The 17453-nt window shown below is 58.9% G+C and overlaps 1 protein-coding gene across 2 annotated transcripts in view; it reads left to right on the plus strand.

Moving 5' to 3' along the window:
- CYP26B1 (cytochrome P450 family 26 subfamily B member 1) overlaps positions 1-13031 on the plus strand; it is a 16123-nt gene extending 3092 nt beyond the window's left edge. Inside the window, exons 2-6 of one of the 2 annotated variants that reach the window (XM_007453377.1) lie at positions 760-984; positions 9734-10009; positions 10265-10420; positions 11833-12117; positions 12500-13031. In XM_007453377.1, coding sequence (XP_007453439.1) covers positions 760-984; positions 9734-10009; positions 10265-10420; positions 11833-12117; positions 12500-12892 — 1335 coding nt within the window. In that variant the 3' untranslated portion in view covers positions 12893-13031. The remainder of the gene's footprint in view (positions 1-759; positions 985-9733; positions 10010-10264; positions 10421-11832; positions 12118-12499) is intronic. The other variant, XM_007453378.1, reaches the window with a different exon arrangement.
- The last annotated feature ends 4422 nt before the right edge of the window (positions 13032-17453 follow it).

The following is a 17453-nucleotide window of genomic DNA, read 5'->3' on the forward strand; positions in this document are numbered from 1 at the left end:
CCGGGCCCGGGCCGGGGCCTGGCTCCGCTCTGCTCGCGCCGCCGGGGATCCGGTTACCTGCGACGGAGGCCCCGCCCAGCCCTACCCCGCCCCTCGGGAAGCGCCTTCCTCCGCTCTCGCGTCCCAAACTCCAGGGCGACGACGAAAGTCCTCCTCAGTTGTTTCCAGGGCATGTTGCATTAGGAAAATCGCGGCTCCCGGCCCGTGACTCTACCCTGCGGAGCCCTCAGAGGGCCGCCGGGTCCCTTCGCGGCCCACACCAGCGAACGGAGGAAACCCCAACCCCCATCTGTAGTGATTGCCTCCGGGCACCGACCGCTCGCCGCTATAAATAATCTTTGGCCTGCGGCCACCCCGCGGGGTCTCGCCAGCCCGTGGCCGGGAGCCTGGAAATATTTATTCCGAGAGTCTCCCGAGCGCGAGGCGGGGGAAGGGGGAGGCGGAGGTTCTAGCTTCTGGTCCCGCAGTCCAGGATATCTTTTCCCTCCCGCAAGTTATTACTAAAAAAACAACCGCCCGGGGGATTGCCCTGGGCCTCTTGCCCCCTTGCTTTATTGATTGTCCTCTAGGCCCCAGTTCTTATGCATGCTGTGAAAAATAAAACCTACGTGCGTGCATGCGTGTGTGTATGGGGGGGTAGGGGACTGGTGCCCCGGGTGGGATCCTCCGCCCCTTCCCCGCGAGCCCTCGAGGCTGGGCCTCCCAGGTGTCCCATCTGGAGATGTGGGCCCTGAGAAAGTTTTTGCGTGGCACCCGCAGGGTTCTGGCTTCCAGTCGTCGCGGAGGGAGAAGTATGGCAACGTGTTCAAGACGCACTTGCTCGGGCGGCCGCTAATCCGCGTGACGGGCGCGGAGAATGTACGCAAGATCCTCATGGGCGAGCACCACCTCGTGAGCACCGAGTGGCCACGTAGCACACGCATGCTGCTGGGCCCGAACACGGTGGCCAACTCCATCGGCGATATCCACCGCAACAAGCGCAAGGTAAGAACTCTAGGCCAAGAGCCCCGCAACCGTGCTCTGATCCTCTTCTCTCGTGCACCCCCCTCGGGGTAAGGAGTTCTCGGAGACTCGGGGACGTCCCTACCAGAATCTGCGCCCCCATTTGCACACCATGTGGGAGGATCCCGAAGCTCCCTGCCTAGACGGCTGCGATCCCAGATCCAGGGCCTGTACAGGCCTCTTCCGGGTCTGACCTCTTGGTAAGCCACCAAGCCGTGTGCACTACCAGGCCCAACGGGTGGCTAATTGGGGGTTGGTTTGGACAACTTGAACATGCGGCGACAGGGGCGTCCAACGCCTGTCATCATCGTGTTCCACACACCTGGAAAATAGAGGGCGGACGATGGCCAGTGCTCCTCCTTTTCGTGCCCTGGGATTCAGAGGACTGTTAACGGATCGTTCTAAAATCACACCTAGCTTCCCGGCCACAGGTTGCTTAAGGGCGACGCGGGCAGGCGCGGGGGCTGGGGGCACCTTGTGGGCAGCGGTTGCTGGGCCTTGCCTGGGAGGGGTGAGGAGAAATTTGGGCCACTGCGCGCACCGGTCTGGACAGAGGGGGAAGGGCGAGGGGTGGGAGAACTTCGGCGATCCGAGGCGCGGCGGGGGATCAAAACGCACCTACCCCCTCCCATAAAGAGGAAGAGAAAGTGGGTGTTTATCCTGTGGATTTCCCGAGCGCCTGGAAGAGGCGCGGAAGAGGCGAGCCAGCGCGCAAGGGGCAAGCCTCCCCGCCCCCTCCCAGGGCAGCGCCGCCGCTGCGGCTCGGAGCGCGGGCGGCACGTGCTGTTTGAACTGCAGTAACCCGAAAGCTGAGCCGCCGGCGGGCGGGGCGCCGGCCCGCCGGCTTAAAGCGGCCGCGACTGGGGTGCGGGGGTGGGGAGGGGCAGCGCTGCACAACCTCCCCTCCCTTCACTTTTTCCATTGGGTCAGAGGACTCACCCGGTTTGAAACCTAAAGGAAAGGGAGAGGCCGCCTCTGATCTCCGGGAAAAGTGGCAGAGCCTGGGAGACGGGAGAGGGCCAGGGTGGGGCAGCCCCCTTCTCCGGACGTCTGTGTGTGAACAGAGGAGTTCATCCTGTAGAATCTGTCGTCTTCCGAACTGCCTGCGAAGTGTAGTTCTCCGTAACAGATAAAAGGAGGAAAAATCAGAGGGCACTGGTCAGCACGTACACCACCCCGCCCCCGGCTAAAGCACGTATTTCAGGGGCTGGGAAAGGGGCTCTTGAAGTGGTCTTCCCATCTGCTTCACTAGAGCAGGAAGCAGCTAACAGAGCCCGGAGGCAGATGGGAGGGTTCTTGGGAGTGGCTGGGAGGGGGCCTGTAGGCTCAGGAATGGGGGTTCTTCAAATATGCCGAACACTCTTTTTTTTCTTAGTCTTTGTGACTCCACCAAAAGCGTATTTCAGAGTTAGGAGAGAGCCTGAGCCTCAGAAACCCAGCTCCAAAGAATGTGGCTGCTCCCACATTTTATCTTTATAAAGACTTTGACAAGAAAGCAATTACTGTCCCTTTCTCACAGAAGAGGAGCCCGAGGCTTGGAGAGATTGAGGGACTTGAACCAGGTCGGGAAAGGAAGAAAAGGCAGGGCAGGGCCTGCAACACGGGCATCCATGGGAAGAGTTGTTTCTAAGCCACCAAGTAGAGCCCTCCTCAGCCCTGCCCACCTGGGGCTGCCAGAAGCTGAGGGTCTGGGTGGAGGTGGGGAGGGAGTGCGGGGGGAAGAAGGCTTGGTCAGGACCTGAGTGTGAGACCTGGGGGTGCAGAGGGCTTTGGGGAGAGGCTGTTGCTCTGCAGTTCCCTGCACCCTCTGCCTGAGTTGGCTTTGGGCTTCCAGGTGGGGAGGGCCCTCCTGGAAAGCTCCAAGGTTTTGGCTTACATCATCCATTTGGGAGGAAGGGTGGGGGCGGGGGCGCAGATGAATGCTGCTGGAGGAATACACAGGGAAGGAAGCTGGAGTGAGGGACAGGGTGAGGGGGTGGGGCCTGGGTGGGGCCAGAAAGGAGGACTACAGACGAGGCATAGATAGTCTCTCTCTTTCAGGCACCCTTGCCCTCTAGCACCTTGCGGATAAGGGAGCAGCCAGAAACCAGCTCATCCTGACAGAGGCTTGGGAACCCAAAGCAGGGTTTCTGTGTGCTAGTTGTGTGCTTGCTATGTGGCTTGCTATGTGGCATGTGTGTGGGTCTATGTTAAATTGGCAGATGAAAACATCCTTCCCCCGCCAAATCTCTAATCGATGTTCCATAAACTTAAGTTTACTGAGTTAAGTAGCAGGCCTTAGATTAGACACAAGCATAGAAGCTGGAAACTTGGTCCTTGCCCTTAAGAAGTAGAATCTAGCTGGAGGGATGAGAAGAGAGTACTCAGAGGCACACAGGTTGGTCCTGGAGAGAATGACCAGTCTGCTGGACCCAATGCCCAGTGGACCCAACTTGGCCAGGGTGGGGACTGCCCTGTGCCACTCACGCTGCCTTAGCCAGCCCACGCTGCAAGCAGGGACCTGGCTGGAGAGTGGGCTGCTGGGCCAGGCCCAGCCTGGTTAGGATGTACTCGCAGGAAGTGGGGGCCAGGTGTGCTGAGGCTCTGCTGGTCGGGAGCTAGGACCGTCACTATTTCCACTGGGGCTGCTACCCCAACCCGTTCTCTGGAGGTCTGACCAGGTGTGCTGGGAAAGGGGTTCCTCACAGCCATCACTGCACTCCAGGTGTTTGTCCAGGCTGCCCTGGTGGTCTAGGGCCAAGAGGGAGGGGTAGGGTTGCCAGGGAGAACGTCCAGAATACCTTGCCCAATCTAACAGGATCCTCTCTGGAAGCCAGGCCTGTGTCCCTATAGCTGCGACCTCAGATTCTGTCCCTCGTCCTTTGTTACCCCTTCCCTACCTGGGACCAGGAGGTCTCTGGTTCATGGGGGAGGGACTGCATCTCTCTTTGTATGCAAAGAAGCTGGGAACTGCCCTGGAAGGGTGGATGGAGTCTGATAGGGAAGATGGGGGGGGGAGGGTTACCAGAGAAGGGGGGTGGTTGTCGTGGGTAGTTCTGGAAGCATCCAGTGCCCAACCCCACACACCAGGATCAGACATTTCCTCTTTTCCTCTGGAGATAGGGCTGGGCCTCTTCGCACCAAAGGGCCGGCATCTTCAGGGCATTTCAGGCAGTGGCCTTGAGATTCTGTCAGAGAACTTGGAGTGCATCCCAAGGATGAACTTAGCTTTGGAACTCTGGACTGGAGAGACCCTAGGAGTGGTCTTCTTGCCCCTCCTATCCTGACCCCTGGCTTCAGGGACTTCTGTGCCCATGGCTGAGCTCCAGACGTTTTGGGGATAGGAATTAAGAAGCCTGGCCTGCCCACCCACCGATCCTCACTGACTTGGCCTTTGGGCCCCCGTCCTGGCTCGGGGCGGAGCTCAGGCTCAGGGTTACTGCACTCGCCTCAGAAATCCTCTGTAGGCTTGGGTTTATGTCGGGATGGAGAGGCCAGGAGGTGCCTCAGCAGAAGGGCAGAGCCAAGAGGGCCCATGGTCATGGGGTCCTGGGGGAGGCCGGCTCAGACTGGCTCTAGGTGGCCTTTGAACCACTGCACAGCCTCTGGCTTCAAAGTCATGTCTGCCAGGCTCAGCTCAGGGCAGAAGTTTCCACCTGTGTGGGATGGGAAGGCAGTGGCATGGCCAGGCAGCCCTGCTACTGGGAGCGCTGTCCCCGCCCCCTGGCAGAGGCATGGAGCCTTTGTGCTGCCAGCGGAGGTCCTTCACCAAAAATTACTGTAGCATCAGGGGCTGCTGAGGGGGCAGGTGGCAGGAGCGGATGTCTCTGAAGGTCAGCGGGGGAGGGTGCCCACGGCCAGCCACCAGGGCGCCTGGGAGTGGGCTCCTCCCTCTGCGTGCCCTTGTGTCAGGCAGGGGTGAGTGGTGTGGGCCCTCCCTTTCACCCCCCTCCGCGTCCTTTTCCCAGGGCAGGGTGGGGTCCAAGGCTGTGATGCTGTGATGCTCGCTCTCCCAGCCTTGGGAGACAGTTGTGGCCTTGGCTGGAAGTGGGGAGGCTTGGCTGGGGTCTGCTCTGGCCCTGATCCCTCTAAGCCAGTTGTATCTGTTCCAGGTTCCTGGGGCTGAAGGGCAGGGTGGGTGTGCCTCCAGGGGCTGACAGAGTAGCCAAAACAGCTGGCCTTACCCTCAGAATAAATTTGGGCCCTAGAGGAGCGTCCCCTTCTAGCTCTTAGATACATCAAGAGCCCTCAGGACTGGTAGAGGGTGGTTCAGCGGGCTTTGGATTGGTGGGAGGCAGGGTGTTCAGGGACCCTGGTGAGTGTGGCCAGTTGTGCCCCAGACTGTGACCTTGGGAAAGCTCTTCCTTCTTTGGGCCTCAGCTTTCTAAGGGGGTTTTTCTATGGTTGGACAGAACTCAGAGCCCGGCAGGTAAGTGCCAAGTGCTGCTCTCCCCTCATCCACAATGTGCTTTTGTTGTGTGTACAAGAGTTGGGGGGACAGTCAGAGCCGGACTCGAGTCGGGGACAGATACTCTGCCCACAGATGCTGGGGACCCAGGAGGGGCATATACCCAGGCTGGGGGATCTGGCCAGCCTCTCCCAGTCAGAGGGGCTGCGTGGGGACTGGCTCGGGAGGCAGCCAGGGTGGAGTGGAGGTCCAGTGGAAATGCCAGGCAGCTGAGGGATGACGTCCTTTCTTGTCCTCCCCCTACTTGAGCATAAAGTACGCACCTTGGCCTCACCCCTGCGCTGTTCGGACAGCTGCCTCGGCGGCTGCCTGCCCTCTGTTATTCTTTCCACTCTGCAGGCCGCGGCCCTGGTGGCTTGGCGGGGTGGCCTGCCTAGGCCCCCACCCACCCGGGCAGCTGCCTCCATTCCTCCCAGTCTGAGTCACTGGACCGGGGAGTGGGTCCCCTCTCTGGCTCTTCCTGCTTCTGAGGCTGCCCATCCTTTTCTCCATCCATCCACAGCCTCCAGTTGAGAAGGGGAGGTTATCTGGCTGAGTGGGTCAGCATGCAGGGTCATGGGGGTCCAGTGAGCGACTCCCCTCCCAGGGGCGCTGGCTAAGAGGCAGGAGTGGGGAGGGAGGCCTGGGGGTGTGGGGGAGACATTTGTAGGAACAATTATACGGAATTTGAGCCTTGACAAGCCCCCTGGTGGTTCCCCCGACCCTGGTTATGGATTCAGCTTTTATTACAGGGAGAGCGAGAACCCAGGATGTGGGCTCTTGAGCCATCTGCATTGTTGGGAAAACCCGTAGAGGTTGGGGGAGGGTTTCCAAGCACATCCTTCAAGGCCAGAGCCCGTCCTGCTCGGGGTCTGTGCCTGGTGTTCCCAGGTCTCCCGTGCACTTCCACCCTGCTCTCCCCAGCGCCAACCCTGATGGGATGTCCATACCTGCTGCTCCCTGTGCAGGGCTCTGCCCGAGCCAGGCTGGTTCCCAGTGACCTTTGTCCAGCATTCTCGGCTCACTTGTGGGAATTCCGAGGGAAGCCCCAGAGGGAAACAAAGCAGCCCTGGCTCCTGCTGCAACTGCGGTCAGGCCGTGGGCTCTGGGGCCGCTGGGAACCCTTCCCGTCTTCACGATGAGCTGCTCTGCCGGTGCCTTCCCCTGTGCCCAAGTCCCGACCCTGATCGCCCCCACGTGCCCAGGCCTTCCTGTGCCCTGGGCAGCACCTCCGCCTCCTCCTGGCCTTTGTGGTGGGCGGTGGTTTCTGGGCTGCCCTGGCTTTGGGAAGTGCCCACGTTGTTAACCCTGGGCATGGTCCCAGGGATGAGGCCCTGGAGTTTCCTGTCGCCTGGGAGGCTCTGATGCCTGTGGAACAGCTGGGTGGGAGGCAGGGGCATGGACTTGGTGACCACCGAGCAAAGCCCCTTGAGCCTGGAGTGCCCTCAATCTGCCTTTGCTCGGCTTCTCATTTGGGTAGTTTCTCCACTTTTGGGGGCCTCTGAGGAGAATCATGGGACAGCCAGGAGGAAAGGGACCCCAGAGCACCTAGTTAGAATCCTGTCTGGGTCAAGATAAGAGCCCTGGTCGTGGCTGCAATTCTTTCAGAAGCCCCACCCCGGGAGTCCTGCAGGTGCAGGCTTCCTGCGGTCATTTCAGCTCCTGACCTTGCTCAGGGCCCCTTCTCACCTAGAGGTCAGGTGTGGACCCCCTGCCCTTGGAGTCGCTCTGCCCAGTCCCAGGCCCCCTTGGGTCCTTCCTGCTCTCCGTGGCCCCCAAGGCTGGAGAAGGAGCGATTCAGCCGGCCATCGCTAGAGGGCGCAGGGAACGTAACCTTTGGGACAGACGGGGCAAGGCTTGTCCCTGGGTCCTGTCTGGCCACTCCTCGGGGTGCAGTGGGGTCCCTCAGAGCTCCCCCTTTGGTAACCTTGAGATGGCCCTTCCTGAGCCACTGTAGCCCATACGAGGTGTGGGAGTGGGGGCCTGGCAGGCACTTACACCAGGTGACTGATGCGGTGCCAAATTCTGGGCTTCTTTGAGGGGATAGCGTCTACTTAGGGACACTCGGATATTGGTGTTCGTGTGATCTGTGCATTGAAAGGGACCAGAGATCACCTGGTTCAACCTTACCAATTTACAGATGAGGAAACCATGAGGCCGCAAGGTGACTTGGCCATGATCCCACAGTAAGTTGGTGGATGATCTGGGAATAAAACTCAGGTTTCTGGGTGCTCAGCCTGCCTTTTCGCACCACCCACTGCATCTAAGGAGCCTAGCTGGCTTTGACTTCTGCTGGTCCTGGTCGGCATGAGCCTCTGCTTGATTCCCCCTCCACATGCCCACCTTTGGGCCCAGGTGTCCTGTGTGCTGGGGCCCCTGACCAGCCCCTGCTACGTTCCCTCCAGGGCAGTGCCCTTGACTCTGCCCTGGGTTGGCTGGCTCTGGCCAGACGTGGCCCCCCTGCCCCTGCCTGCCCTACCTCCAGCCTCCCCACCGACACCTGGCAGCCACAGAGTTATCATCCTGCATCCCTCGTGAGCCTGCTTGGCTCCCACGGACCGCTTACTGCTCCTTCTGTGTGCTCTTTGCTGTTTCATAAGGGCCCCTAGCAGGCCAGTGATGGGCTCTGGGGCAGGGCCCCACTCCTACCCGTAAAACTCCTAGACCAAGAGTGGAACCTGGCCTCCTAAGGACACTAGGGTCCAGGGGGGCGGGGCTGAGGCAGAGAGCACCCTGGCAGGAGGTGGCCCTGGAAATTCCCAGGGCCCTCACAGCTGAGCAAGGTGTGAGTGACCTGGCCAGGCCTGGGCTGCCCCTGGCCACCTCCCCTCATCGTTCTACATTTCAGCTGTCCCTCAGCAGCAGGAGCAGCCCCAGACAGTGCTGGCTTTTCTGCCCCTCACCGGCCTCCTTCCCTCCCTCCCTCTGCCCACCGGGAATTTCGGAATGAAAGTGCTATTGTGAACGCCTGGCTGGGCCACTGAAGGGCCAGCACTGTTATTTCTGCAAACCAGCCCTCCCATTAGCCATGCAGGGCTGAGGCCAGGAAAATGTTACCTTTTCCTCCTTGAGCTGACTGCAGGGGAAATTCTCACATTTACAGTTTGTGCGGTGGTTGTGTTTGGGGGCAGGAGGGGAGGGTGGGCGCGTGTGTGTGGTTTGCGTGGGGTTGATGGTGCGCTAGAGGAGTACTTGTCTCCTTCCTCTGCGCTGCCCGCCCCCCAACCCTCGCCTTCCCCGGTGAATTTCCCTTGGCCCCGGTGGGGGCACCCCCTTCTGCTCTGGACTCTGGGGGTCGGGGCTGGACATTGTTGGTTGCCCGTGTGACCCACCGGCCAACAGTAAATTAACATCTCACCCTCTGCCGTACACCCCGGGCAGCAGCGTGAAACTATGCACAGGGGCATCTGGGTGAGGAGGGGGCGGGGGGCTGAGGAACTTGCTCAGGAATCAGGAGGACAGCAAGCAAGGGAGGTAGAAACAGGGACTCACTGGCTACTTAAAATGGACCGGGAAGATGCAGGAAATTAAAAGGCCTTCTGTTTGGCTTTCTGATCTTTTGAGGTGGGAAGCCTTGCCCCCATCCCTGTGCCTCCAGACCCAGCCACACTGAAGACATTTGGATGGCACAGTTAACAAACCCCCTACGATCTCTGCCCAGTAGGTATTTCTCAGGGAGTGAGAGCAGTCTTGGGTCTCAGGAAGTCCTGCTTGCAGTCTAGCCTTGGACTCTCTTGCTCACCCATCAGTGGAGTAAAAGAGCCACTTACTGCTTTCCACCTCTTCCTTGTCCAGTCCATTCACCTGTGTTCTGTTCCTGCTGGGCACATATGCCCCGTGGCCTGGGCATTCGGGAATGGCCCCTGCAGTGGAGGGGCAGCCTCCCCTCCAGCCCTGCCCAGCGCCCTCTTGTGTTGCCCCCTACTCTGGTATGGCCACATCGCTTGCAGACCTGTTGGCAGCTGGGCTGCCCAGTCCCCGGGCTTTGCCATTATTTGGAGCACATGATTTTCTGGGGTTTCAGAAAGGAATGCCAGCTCAGGTCACCCTGTGAGTGACGTTGAATGTCCCGACTTTATGAACTGTGTTTTAATCCCGTCCTTCCCCTGCCTCCCATCCAAGACGTGGGCAGTAGGAGGGGGGTTCAGAGTAGAGGAGCCAGCAGAGGGACTGTGTCTGGAGACGGAAAGGCTTGAGCTTGGTCAGGGTACGGGTCTGGAGTTTTCCCTCATCACGGTCGTGGGAACTGTGCTTCTGTTGGGCCGAGCGGGCAGGCCAGAGTCCATCTGACCCTCTCCCTTCCAGGTCTTCTCCAAGATCTTCAGCCACGAGGCCCTGGAGAGCTACCTGCCCAAGATCCAGCTGGTGATCCAGGACACACTACGTGCCTGGAGCAGCCACCCCGAGGCCATCAACGTGTACCAGGAGGCACAGAAGCTCACCTTCCGCATGGCCATCCGCGTGCTGCTGGGCTTCAGCATCCCCGAGGAGGACCTCGGGCACCTCTTTGAGGTCTACCAGCAGTTTGTGGAGAACGTCTTCTCCCTGCCTGTTGACTTGCCCTTTAGTGGCTACCGGCGGGTGAGCACCCGGGGCCTGGGAGGAGAGATGGGCATCCGTGAGCCCACCCTGAGGGAGGGGCAGCTGATTGCTAAGATGGTCACTGGTCACACAGACAGAGGGGAGGTTTCAGCGGGAGCCTTCACCCAGGGTCTCTGCTGCTTAGATGGGAACTCTCAGAAGAGCCCCCACCCTGCCCTGCCCGGCCTTGGGAGGAGGCCCTCAGTGACCCTGCCCTTCCCCTTGGTTAACCAAATGGCCTCTTCCCCGCCTCAGGGCATTCAGGCACGACAGACCCTACAGAAGGGCCTGGAAAAGGCGATCCGGGAGAAACTGCAGTGCACGCAGGGCAAGGACTACTCAGACGCACTGGACATCCTCATCGAGAGCAGCAGGGAGCACGGGGAGGAGATGAGCATGCAGGAGCTGAAGGTGGGGCGCCCCCCCCCCCTGCGCTCCGTGCCCACACGGACGGGGCCGCCCCTGCCCTCCCCATGGCTTGCTCTGCACCCAGCCCTGGTGGTGAGCGGTCCTCACAGCAGCTGGGCCCCGCTGTCTCCATCCCACCCACAGTCCCATCTACCATGTTGCAAAAGATACCGAAAACTGGTTCTTAGAAACCCTGAACAGACACGGCGTCCCCAGCGTCGTTGACCCCCTCACTCTCCCCAGCCAGCCCCCAACCCCAGTATTCAATATTTCAGTGCACTTTGTGGTCACAGTAGCCCTAGGACGTCATCTAGGGAAATGCGGGCCCAGAAGGAGAAGCCACTTGCAGGAGGGCAGCCTCAGCCCTTGGGGAAGAGCAGCCTTTTCAAGTGGGTGGCACTTGACACTCTCCCAGCCTGCCTGGCACTGGCTATGCCCAGTTGGGCTGCTGGCTCCAAGACTGTCCACACTGGGCTCCAAGAAGGGCTTCCTGCCTGCCCTTTCTTAGGGTGGATGTTCCACCTGAGGAGGGAGCATTAGTTCGTCCTCGTCTAGACTCTGCCACTCGTGTGCTTGCCAGGTGCCTGTGGACACTTCACTGCCGACTGCTCTGTCCCTACTGTCTCTGCTTCCCTGTATTCTAGCTCCAGTTTTTTTTTTCCTCATGAGCCAGGAAGGAGCCCCAAAGCCTTTCCCATTTCATAAGAAGTTTTGTGACTTGTAGGTGGTGCCATGGCAAGTAAAGGACCTGTTCTTTCACTCCCCTCTCTGGGCTCAGCATCCACATTTGTAAAATGTAGGGCTTGTAACAAGATAACTTGGTGGGGCCTTTCTGTGGGGCACCACTGCTCCCCAGAGGACCCTGGAGGGGCTCTAAGTCTTCTGGGGACCACCTTTCCTCAGCCTTCTCACTGCAGTCCCATCCCAGGTCCTCGTGGGTATGACCCCAGACTGCTTTCCCAACCCCTCAGCTCTCTTGACCACCTACCAGATGTCCTCCTCCTGCAGAGGGAGGAAGGAGCTGGGGCTGCCAGTCCGGAGGCCCAGGCTGAGACCCTGCACCTCACCCCCACTCGCCCACACAGCGCCTGCTCCTTGGGATTTGCTCTCTTTCTGCTGTGAGCTCACTGCACTCATTAGGGCTGCTGAGGCCGGCCCTGGAATCCGGCAGTGAGTGAGAAGCAGCCCTTCCCCAAGGGACTTTTAGGCTCGTGCTTCTGCCCAGCCAGGGGACTGGACCCATGACCTCTGTCCATCGTGGCCCAAATGGCTCAGCAACGTGAGGCTCAGAGGAAGCAGCAGTGCCCAGCTAGATGACCCCGGGGCCTGGGGGACACCGGCAGAGAGGGGCTGCCCCCAGGCTGGGGCCACCAGGCTGAACCCAGGTTGCAAGCAGTGCCTCTTTGCTGCTGCAGGACGGGACGCTGGAGCTCATCTTCGCCGCCTACGCCACCACCGCCAGCGCCAGCACCTCGCTCATCATGCAGCTGCTGAAGCACCCGGCCGTGCTGGAGAAGCTGCGGGAGGAGCTGCGGGCCCAGGGCATCCTGCACAGTGGCGGCTGCCCCTGCGAGGGCACGCTGCGCCTCAGCACGCTCAGTGGGCTGCACTACCTGGACTGCGTCATCAAGGAGGTCATGCGCCTGTTCACGCCCGTCTCCGGTGGCTACCGCACTGTGCTGCAGACCTTCGAGCTAGACGTGAGGCTGGGCCCATGGGCTGTGGGGTGGGGGGTTGGCCGATGGGAAAGACCAGCTCCCCATGGGGTACCTCAGCCTCATGGGGAGACGGTGCTTGCTTTCAGGGAGCTTTCAGGCTGATGGGAGGGACCCAGCAGGGACCCTGGCCCAGATGCTGGGTCAGATGCAGCCCAGCTAGGTGTGCTGTGAAGCTGCATGGGGACATCTATAAGTAGGTGGACTGACATGCCAAAAGGGGAGGCTGGCCAGGCCCCCGGGGACCACAGTGAGGTGCCTCCAGGAACATCTGGGTGGGGGCTGGCAGGCAGAAGGTCCTGGGTCCTCTCAGACCTCCTCTGGTTCTCACCACCACATCCCACCCCTGCCCCCGCCTTGCCTCCAGGGTTTTCAGATCCCCAAAGGCTGGAGTGTCATGTACAGCATCCGGGACACACATGACACGGCGCCCGTGTTCAAGGACGTGAACGTCTTCGACCCTGATCGCTTTGGTCAGGCACGGAGCGAGGACAAGGATGGCCGCTTCCATTACCTCCCTTTCGGTGGTGGTGTCCGGACCTGCCTGGGCAAGCACCTGGCCAAGCTGTTCCTGAAGGTGCTGGCAGTGGAGCTGGCCAGCACCAGCCGCTTCGAGCTGGCCACCCGGACCTTCCCCCGCATCACCTTGGTCCCCGTCCTGCACCCTGTGGATGGCCTCAGTGTCAAGTTCTTTGGCCTGGACTCCAACCAGAACAAGATCCTGCCAGAGACAGAGGCCATGCTGAGCGCCACGGTCTAGGGCGCCAGGCCTCGGGGTGGGAGGCGACGGAAGGGTAGAAACCTGTGTGTGGGAGGGGGCTGGAGCCCGGGGAAGAGGGAGGGCCCCCCCAGGCCTTGCCCGCCCCTCTTCCCCTCCCTGGAAAACCTGCCCCAAGTCAAAAGGGCTCTCTGGGGTCGGGCTCTCCCCGTGGCCCCTGCTTCTCTCTAGTCTCTCCAGTCCCCAGCAGCTTAGCTCCCCCGGGAAAGGGCCTGGCCCCCCCACCCCGCATGCCCATCACAGTGTTAGATGTCGGCTGTGCTGCAGCCTTTGCTTGTGATGTTCTGAACTGGTCTCTCCCCTCCCTTTTCTTTTGGACTCTTTTTGTGTGAGGTCAGGTGGTTGACATGAGGGGAGGGAGGAAGAGAGGTGCCCCCTTTGGCCCTCTCTTCAGCACCGCCTCCCCTCCTGCCTCGGCTCAGATGGGACGAGTGCCCCTCCCAGTGTGGCCATCAGTGCCCGCGGGGAACAGCATCCTGGGTAATAGAACACCAGTCACCCTTGGCAGGGCGGGGCCAGGCTGTAACCAGCCTGGAGGCCCACCCCTTGCCGTTTTGGACATTTGAAATTACCTATTGCTGCTACTTTTTCTCTCTTCTGACCTTAGGGCAAAGGAGCCCCAGGCCCTGTCCTCCCAGCATCCTCCCTGGTGGCCCTGGGCATGCGCACTGACACCCGCACCTTTCTGCCAGGCGACCTGGAGCCCGCCCTGCTCCCTGTTACACATACACCCAAGGCTTTCGGCTCATGGATGGCCTTCCCCCCACCCCCATATTTATTCACTAATATAACCGAATCTTGGTGTTACTGGGACTGGAACAAGTATCTCCTCTGTCCCCTGGCCTCCATCCCAGCTGTCCCCGGCAGGACTTCTGCAAGTGACCCAGCCACCCCCCCGGCCCCCCGCCAGCCTAGGGTCAAGCAGCTCCCCCAGGTGCCAGACCTTCTGTGGGTTCAACCTCAGAGCCTCACTCCCGAGGTGAAATCCAGCACATCTGCCTTTGTCCCCTGGTGGGGATGGGGAAACGGCCCACCGCCTCCCTCCTTGCTCTGTCAGAAACCTTGATCACCGGGGATTTGGAGGCTGCTGCCGTGTCCCACTTGGTCACTGTTCACCCCAGTGCCCCCCACTCTGGCTAGTGAGTATAGGGAAGGATACGGGTTCTTTCTTCTGACGGGGAGCCAGGGCCTCTGTCGTCCCTCCCTCAACCCTCACCCTTTGCCCTTTGCCCTTGGAAAGGTGTCCTTGAAGTCCCTTCTCCCCTCTATGCCGCTGTCTGCTTAGCCCAGCTCAGGGGTGCGGGGACCAGGTGGAAGCAAGGGGAGGTGAGCACAGAAGGCAGCCCGTCCTCAGAGCTGACTCAGGCCCTCTGCTTGGTCTTGAGGCAGCTGAGGAGGGCGCTGCAGTGAGAGCTGAGCAGGAGGGTACGTGTGATTTGTCAGAAGTGTTTTGGTTGAAAACCGGCTGGTCAGGGGATGAAAGAAGAGCAGCTCCTGCCACTGGCATTTTGAGTGTTGGCAATTAGGGATGCCTCCCGGGGATGGTTTGGGGCCCTTGGTGAGTCTCTAAGTGATTTTGTCTGTTTTCAAGTTTGTCTTTGCTTTTCGTGTTTCTCTGTTGGCTTTTGATGTTATAAAAGCGGTGAATCCGCTTTAGGAGAAAATCAAAAACACACAGAAGAAGAATGTGGGACGTGGATTCCCTGGTTGCCTCTCCGTAGCAGTGGCCCGTGTGAGCAGCTCAGTGGCACCCCCAGTGGTGTTCAGTGGGCAGGCGGCAGCCCCGCCACTCCCGCCCCCATGCACACCTGCCTTGTGGTGGGCTTTACAGGAATGGCTCGTGCCTGCGGACTGTTCTGTCATCCCCATTCTCAAGTCTTTCATTTGGTTCCTACCTTTTCACTGTTAAAAGGCAAGTGCGGCACAGACGTTATTGGCGAAAATTGACATTAATAAAATGAGTAATATCTCTCACTCTCCCCCACCCCACCGCCCCATTCTGAAAAACAGGCAAAAATGTGTAAAGACTCATCAAAGCTTGAAAATAGCCGCATGGTGCACCAGAATCTGTTACCTACAAAAAAGCCCGGGGTCTGGAAGGTTCATGCTCCTCTAAGCTGACCCAGCTTGCCCTGAACCAAATGTCTTTGACTAAATATCGAGGATTGCAGTAAGTGCAGCTTCAGACAGGAAGCCTGCCAGGCCTGGCCCCGGCGAGGGGCAGGGAGCTGGAAGGCTGCGGGAGACCTCAGTGGCCTTTGGTTTGGGTGACCAGCCTGGGAGGGGCAGAGAAGGCAAGGCTGAGGGGATCCCTGTGAGGGAGGGAAGGAGGATCATTTGCCCCGCTGGGTCTCAAAGGCAATAAGAAGAGAACTGAAGAAAGCTCTTGACTGGCTGACAGGAGGGTTCCAATGTTGAGACTCACCCATGTCTCCTCTTTACATCCATCCGTGTCTGTGCGCTAGTGTGTAGGTTTTATAGAGGTAGCATTAGATGGGTGATGTGTTCTCACTTAACCATTCCTACTATTGTAACTTGACATTAAAAAAGACAAAACCCCACAAAACTCTTCCCGCCATGGGCTTGCAGATTGAAGCACTTTCAATGTTGGGCGCTGGCATTTGTGTTCTCGTCACCATCCTGACCCTGCCCAGATCGCTATAATATAATTTTATACACAAAACTTGTTTTTTCATAAATGTTATAATTTTGTGTCTGTCTTTATAAACTATTATAAGTACTATTTTTGTTATAATTCAAAATAGATATTTAGTATAAAGTTTTTGCTGTTAAATATTTGTTATTTAGTAAAATATGAATTTTTTCCTCTATTGTAAACATGGTTCAAAATGTTAATATGTTTTTATCACAGTTGTTTTAATATTGAAAAAGCACTTGTGTGTTTTGTTTTGATATGAAACTGGTGCCGTGAGTGTTTTTGCTGTCGTGGTTTTAATCTGTATATAATATTCCATGTTGCATATTAAAAAAAGTTGTGCATTTTGTGACTTTGGAAATACTCAATGTGGCTCTTTTATAGGCTTCTATAATAAACCTTGAGGACTCATCCTCTTTCGGCTGTCCGGTCTCTGCCTTCCCAGCTCCCTGAAAGGGTCCTCCCGTCCACCCACCTTCCCTTCAACAACACCCAGTCCCACCTGTCAGGCAGGAAGTTCTTCCCCGCAGTGTCTGCCCTGAGGGACCAGCCCCCGTTCCCTGCATGAAAGCACACAGAGGTCCCGTGACTGTATCCTGTGAGCGGTAGGTTCCCTCGTGGTTTTATCTGTATATAATATTCCATGTTGCATATTAAAAAAAGTTGTGCATTTTGTGACTTTGGAAATACTCAATGTGGCTCTTTTATAGGCTTCTATAATAAACCTTGAGGACTCATCCTCTTTCGGCTGTCCGGTCTCTGCCTTCCCAGCTCCCTGAAAGGGTCCTCCCGTCCACCCACCTTCCCTTCAACAACACCCAGTCCCACCTGTCAGGCAGGAAGTTCTTCCCCGCAGTGTCTGCCCTGAGGGACCAGCCCCCGTTCCCTGCATGAAAGCACACAGAGGTCCCGTGACTGTATCCTGTGAGCGGTAGGTTCCCTGGGGAGGGTAGGATGTACCTGGAGGGCCACTGTCCCCAGAGGTCTGTTGCAGCATGGGGCAGCTGGGGGCCGCGTCCCTGGCCATGTGGCCGGGCCTGGCTGGGCCAGGTGTCTCGGTCCTGGACATGGCAACCAGAGCACTGCAGAGTCCATCTTGTTCAGACGAGTGAGGACACGGATGTCCACAGCCACGTGGCACACATGAGCCACGAGAGCAGAACCCCGTTCTCCCAACTCCCAGCCTCATGCGCCGTGAGGCACTTCTCAGAGCCTGTTTCATGGGTGCTGCAGGAGCAAATGGATTCTGGGATCGCATCAGTCTGGGGAAGGGCTCAAACAGCGCTGGGCAGATTCCTTCACTGCGGGACTGCTCAGGACCTTGAGCCTGGGGTTGGGCATGTTGAGGGACTGAACGGTGCAGAGCTCAGAGGTTGCAGGGCTCCCCGAGCCCACTTGACGATGGAAGCCATGTCCTCTTTGCCCGTTCTCACACTCTGTGAAAAGCTGCTCTGCAGCCTGACTGTCCCGGAAGCCCATAGGTGACCCAGCGAAGGGCGTCGTCCACTGCCAGACAAGGAACGTCCAGGGCAGTCCCCAGAACCTAGGGTGGGGAGGGAGGGCAGTGAGTGGCAGAGCCGTGGCTCCTGGAGCTGCACCAGGAACTGGGGGGCCCAGCCCTGGCAAGGGGAAGGCCTCACAATGCCCAGGCCAGTCCCAGCCCCTGTCTTACCAGGTCCCATCCCCAAGCCCCCACTGAGCCAGCCTGAAAAAGCCCATTTTGTGGCTCCAGTGATTCTTTTTGATACCCTCAGTCAGACCCAGCCTCGACCCAGATACATCCCAGGACACAGGGCCTCTCTCAAAGAGCCTGGCACCCAGAGGGGCATCACCATCATCTCCTGAACAGTGCCACCGGGTGGTCTGCTTAACCTGTCCTTTTCCCTG

This window comes from Lipotes vexillifer, unplaced genomic scaffold (assembly GCF_000442215.2).
Source record: "Lipotes vexillifer unplaced genomic scaffold, Lipotes_vexillifer_v1.1 scaffold253, whole genome shotgun sequence".
NCBI classification, from domain to species: domain Eukaryota; kingdom Metazoa; phylum Chordata; class Mammalia; order Artiodactyla; family Lipotidae; genus Lipotes; species Lipotes vexillifer.